The sequence below is a fragment of the Oncorhynchus masou genome, chromosome 21 (assembly GCF_036934945.1).
Source record: "Oncorhynchus masou masou isolate Uvic2021 chromosome 21, UVic_Omas_1.1, whole genome shotgun sequence".
Lineage (NCBI taxonomy): Eukaryota > Metazoa > Chordata > Actinopteri > Salmoniformes > Salmonidae > Oncorhynchus > Oncorhynchus masou.
This window is the reverse complement of record NC_088232.1, coordinates 33,482,720-33,488,853: the sequence shown is the minus strand read 5'-3', so window position 1 is coordinate 33,488,853 and position 6,134 is coordinate 33,482,720. Positions and strand designations below refer to the sequence as shown.

Here is a 6,134-nt window from a genome sequence, read left to right as displayed (position 1 = left end):
TCGTGGGGAATGCTCCATGTTGTTTTTAGCTTTTGTTATATGTCATTATTCGTAAGATTAAAATACTGTGGTTATTGATTTTACCTTTCCCACTGGTTAGAACCATTTATTAACCGTGGGGGTAGTTTCATATTTACCATAATTGGGAACAGTTTATATGAATATAGTTCTAACTTCAGTGTGCTAAATAGACATAAAATGTGATCATGTCAATTGTGATGATTAAATGTGCTCCGTCCATTAACCACTCAAATGAGTCTTGATGCAGGGACACAATTGCTCCTATCCATTTGCTAAGATTTGCAGCCCTGTGAGTTTGAGGTTTTATGATTAATTTACCCTCAGTTCAGGGATGAAAATGTGCTCAGTCGCCCCTTCGCTGCCATTGGCTGAGGAGTTTGCGTCAAAGCGTAGCTGGCGACATTTGCTTCTCAGCAAATCTCACCGCGAGAGAGAGAGAGACAGACCCCAGCTTCGAGTCCTCCAGACGTTCTCATTGGCCAGCCCTCTCTACAAATCCAACTCCAGCAACTTCCCCAGAACAGACTAACAAATCACAACCGCATGTATTTTACCGTCATAAACGCTTTTGCACTATCCCATACATTGGTGCAAGTGTTGAAGATGAATGTTTTGTTGGTATTTTTATTCGAATATATCCAAAGCGACAGTTACTTTTGATTGTTTACATTACAGGATTTCGAGAGGGCTATTTTATTCAAGGAAAGAACTGGACAAAGAACATTCTACTCCGGCCCACAATCGAGAGTAAGTTGCCATTTATTATTATTATTATTTGTATTATTATTAGACTATTATTATAGCCTACCGTTATACGTATAGGAGTCGTAATTGTTGTACAACAAAAGGATGTGTTGGCTACCTATTAGCCTATAAGCTATACAGACAACATCCCACAGCAGAAATATATATCAATAAAATGGCATTAACAATATAACAATACATTCATTAAATAGTGTATTAGGCCCTATTAGGTCACTGTGTTTGGACAACAATTTATGGTCAATTAACACCTTGCATAACCTGGAGAAAGAGAGAAACGTCCTGACACATGTTAATCGAATGATTAAAAAAAACTCATTAGACCATTGAACACTCCGGTGTGTATTGTGTATGGATCTTCCATTTTAGTCTGAAGCCTACTGTAGGACACTGGAAAACAGTTTTATGACACAGTTTCTGTCCTAAATGTGACAATGAATTCTGTCATTTTAAAACTCAGCGCTAGTTTGTAGCTACATTTAATTAAATCCAAATAAGGCTAATAATTTCAGCCGTAATTTTGTCTTCAACAGAAATATTGTCTTGTAGAAATTTGAATAGCTAATGTGTTTTCGACTCTTTCGATTACTTTCTTCAATCTGAATTGCATTCCAGTGAATGTTCTCAGATGGTGTGAAAATACATGCAGACAAAGGGCGATAATTGAGGAGGCGTGTAGTGAACCCTCTTTCCGCCTGTACAGCACCTCCCTCCCCTACCGTCCTATATGGAACGGCCAGTCGTGACAGGGCACGCGGGAGGGTCCAGGCAACTCTCTGAAATATAGCCTAATATCTCAAACATTTAGCTCTTTTTATTAGCGTATGAGCTGCTTGCTTTGGTTTATGCAAATTACGCTTGACCTACAGCTTAAAAAACAAATGGCCCACATTTGCTTAAAAAAAAAATCGTTTTATTTGTTAGAGGGACAGGTGTGTTTGTCCGTAAAAAAAAGTCTTACATATAAAATAATCAAATTTCCATTCTAAAACGGAATATTTTTTAACACTTTAATATCGATTGAGTAGCCTAAAAAAACACTATCTGGAAATGTGTTAGTCAAGTTATAGACCTGATGTTTCTTTAAAAATGTAGCCTATAGGCTATTATTTAGCATAGTCCTGTATATTGATTTGTTTCCATTAGGCTATCCATATGTCTAACTACAACGAAAGACGGCGTATGAACTGTTTTATTGTGATTCTGCATGGCATATGGCTATTAAATGAAAGAGGAGAACCTGTCTTATTTTCTTCAGCCTGCAAAACTATTATTATTATTATGACTGAATACAGTGCAGAGTTGAGGATAGCGTCCTGTAATTAGGCTGCGCGTGCCACCCGGATTATCTCGTTAATTCATCAACATAAACATTTATCATAATTAATTATTGGACAGGGTAATTATTATTGAGCGGGTGTGCAACTGGTAGACGAAGTCTGTTTTAAGTGTGACAGATTGAGTGGAGGAAAAAAAACCGTTGGATGGATATTAAAAAATGCCACTCCGGTCGAATAATCAAGAGACACTGGGGGGGTTACCATCAATGTTATTTAAACCAGTTCTCCAGGTTGAAATATTCCAATAGTATAGAATTGTTCAATCTTTATGAAGATACTCCTGGAAATATGTTGTTAACCTCTCTTTAAATCAGACATATTTAAAGTCATTGACTAAGTGTTTTTCTACATCCCTGGCGCTTGCAACGGGGGACCAGAACGAAAAAAGTATGAAAATGAATGCACTCACTACTGTAAATCTCTCTGGATAAGAGCGTCTGCTATATTACTATTATTACTACTATTACTAAATGTCCATGCTCTATAGGCTACCTGAAATAAGAGAGTGCATAACCTACAATCAAATACATTCAAGTTAGTCCTATGCTGTGTCATTAGTCAGTTCAACAACTAAATATTTCCGCGAGTAATATTTTTTGATTGATTCATAACCAATGTCAATAAATCATTAATGAAGCATGTATTTACCAATAAATGACATTATTTAGGCCAATTAAAAGGAATTAGGCCTATGTACTCCAGGCCCTTCATGAATCATCTACATTGTCTAAATAGGTTACTTTATAGCAGTTTGATTGGCAGGGCTGATGTTTCCTACAGCCCAAGGCTGAGGGTTTTTTAATGGGTTTTAACACCTTAAATTAGTCAAGAGGCGTTTTGACAGTAGGAGATAGGGGGAGGGAGTTAGCCTATAACTGCTAATAGGGTTGGTTGCCTGTTTGGTTAACTCAAGTCCCCTAAGCGTGGGCCTCGTTATTAAAACATTTCGATTGCCTTCTGAACGTTATTCAACCTTGTAAATCTAATTACAGCAAGCAATTAATTAGGATGGAAATTGAGAAGAACCTATTGGGCACAGTCCCGTACTATTTTTAAATTGTTTAGCTGAAGTAGCCTTATTTTTTCACATTTGAATGGCATCCTGTTCACGTTTACAGCGATTACTGGTGCGGACAAAACCAAGAGGCATGGTGAAAAGCTTGGCCTAGTGAAATGGCTACAGTACAAAATGGGCCGATAAGTTGACTGCATTGTTACCTACTTTACGCCAAAGGTTTTTGTTATCAGTCTCATTTATCGGGCCTACAGTGTCTTTGTCTCGGCAAATGGCCCCCAATCAATTCCCTTATATTTGAGACAATTAGCTGGGCTCTATGTAAATGATGATCCTTGCTGCGTCCCAATGTGTGTGCATTTGAGCGACTGTGTTTTGTTCTTTGAGAGTACTTGTTGCAATTAAGGATGTTGCTTTTTGGCCTGGGGGTGGAGGGGGAGGGGGGAGGGAGGAACGTTTGTCAAGATGAGCCACGCTTTCTTGAAGAGGACAGCTGGGGCTCTGGGACTGTTTTAAAAGCACACTGCGGTTGGATAGGGTTTATTGCCAACTAATCACAGCGCTGAGTCCATCAAATGCTATTCAAACTGGATGCAACTTACTTGCCTCAATTTCTTCTCTTTTTATGATTTTTGGAATAGGCATCCAGCGGCAAAATCGAGACCTCGAGATAAAGAACCAATAAACAACCAAGGACATCTACGGGCCTTACCCAATTGTCAACATTTTCTCCAACTTTACCCCCCAGTCCAACATTAGCATGATGTCGTATCTCAAGCAACCACCTTACACAGTCAACGGACTGAGCTTAACGACCTCCGGAATGGACCTTCTGCATCCATCCGTGGGCTACCCAGGTAAATTCCAGCACTTTTTACGCGTGTGCATGGATGCTTTAATCATTTATGTCAACTCTTCATTTGATTAGATTTTCCAATTAGGGTCAAATCACGTAAAGCCATCATGGATATAATGCCTCTGGTTACTGATTTATATCTAAAACATGCTTTTTAACACCAAGGGATTAATGTAAATAATGTATTATCATAATGCTGGAATGAGGCAAGGCATCAACTAAATTTTGCATTATTTTGTACTGACTTAAAATTCTTATTTCACTAAATGTTTGTAAAATGTCATTGGTCCTGAATTCGTCTTAGCCCTGATTAGCAAATACATGTTAAACAATGTTGTTATAAGTTACACTTAAAAGTGAATACATTCACAGTTGTGTCACAATATCCCTACTTTATATTCTAATAATTTTATGTGGGTAGAATTAACATTTTTAGTTATGTGCATATGTTTATTTTCAACAGCGACGCCCCGCAAGCAGAGACGAGAAAGGACGACTTTCACACGCGCACAACTTGACGTTTTAGAGGCACTGTTCGGCAAAACTCGATATCCTGATATATTCATGCGCGAGGAGGTAGCACTGAAAATCAATCTGCCAGAGTCTCGTGTACAGGTGAGTGTAGACACAGGCACAAATACTACCTATCACTGAATAATAAATATCCGCTGTTTGTGGCAACTCAAACGAGAGGAGACAGATGGCCATAACAGTAATTGGCATGGCAGTCATAAACAAAAGCTTTGAAAAACAAAATAGACTACTACTCAGACTACGTTTACGGTGTCAAGCAGTGCTTTTCAACATCAGTACAATGAAACATCTCCGAAGTCTATGATCAACACAACACACTTTTTCAAAATGATCTGGTTCACACGTAAAAGCCTATTTGTCACATTTTGCTTTTACGTGTGATCCTTTCCTTACTGTTTGGGTGATTAATTGTGTTTGCTATTTTGTGTTTATTTTAGGTTTGGTTTAAGAACCGAAGGGCAAAGTGCCGCCAGCAACAACAACAGCAGCAGAACGGGGGGCAGAACAAAGTGCGACCAGCCAAAAAGAAGAGTTCTCCAGCCAGAGAAGCGAGCTCTGAGAGCGGGGCGAGTGGCCAGTTCACACCGCCCTCAAGTACTACTTCAGTCCCTTCCATATCAACCAGCACCGCACCGGTATCTATTTGGAGTCCAGCTTCCATCTCTCCACTGGCTGACCCTCTTTCTACATCCTCCTCCTGCATGCAAAGATCCTACCCAATGACCTACACACAGGCCTCGGGATACAGCCAAGGCTATGCCGGATCAACGTCATACTTCGGCGGAATGGACTGCGGTTCTTACCTTACACCCATGCACCACCAGTTGTCTGGCCCAGGGACGACAGTCAGTCCTATGAGCACCAACGCCGTCACAAGTCATCTGAACCAGTCCCCTGCATCCCTCTCCACTCAGGGCTACGGAGCCTCGGGGCTAGGCTTCAACTCCACGGCGGACTGCTTGGATTATAAGGACCAAGCGGCATCCTGGAAGCTGAACTTCAATGCCGATTGCTTGGATTATAAAGACCAGACTTCATCGTGGAAATTCCAAGTCCTGTGAAAAGAACAATATGGCTATGTAAACTATTCAAACGAAGATAATGATGATAAATCAAACATCTAGCCCTGCCATCCTTCAATAAGATATATCCGTAAAAGACTTGTATTCGTGTCGCCGGTAAGGAACTTCGAGAGAGAAAGAGAGGGGGAAGAGGGGGAGGGGGAGGGGGGGGGGGGGGCGAATTTCGGTGGCTGCTCGTGTTGATGGCATGAAGTTTGTCCCCGTCCAGCAGAGGAGAAGTTATAATTTATTTTAGCACTGGCAAAGATATTTTCTTTTCATAAACCTCACAGGTTGAAGCCATCTCATATGTCTGTCAGTGTGTACCTCTATGCTTACAGTACAGCACCTGTTGGTTAATTGAAGGAAAACTTGAAGTCGACTCGTAGTAATTTATGGTACATCACAGCCACGAACACATCCTTATTCAAGAACAACATTGCTAGAGGAGCCAATCTTTTGGTTAAGTGCTTGGGATGGACAGGCTTCATTTAAGCCTCTTACAACTTGCCGACCTATTGGCGGAGGAACAATTTGACCAGGAA

The 6,134-nt window shown here is 40.3% G+C and overlaps 1 protein-coding gene across 2 annotated transcripts; it reads left to right on the top strand.

The window, feature by feature from the left end:
* Positions 1-404: 404 nt before the first annotated feature.
* Positions 405-5,731, top strand: LOC135508189 (homeobox protein OTX2). 2 transcript variants are annotated; one of them, XM_064928216.1, is made up of 5 exons: positions 405-566; positions 697-768; positions 3,780-3,995; positions 4,458-4,609; positions 4,966-5,731. In XM_064928216.1, exons 3-5 carry the CDS (start codon positions 3,899-3,901, stop codon positions 5,587-5,589), a joined length of 873 nt encoding a protein of 290 aa, XP_064784288.1. In that variant the 5' UTR covers positions 405-566; positions 697-768; positions 3,780-3,898; the 3' UTR covers positions 5,590-5,731. The 2 variants fall into 2 exon arrangements, with proteins under 2 accessions (XP_064784288.1, XP_064784287.1); XM_064928215.1 differs by having other exon boundaries at positions 405-768.
* Positions 5,732-6,134: the final 403 nt, after the last annotated feature.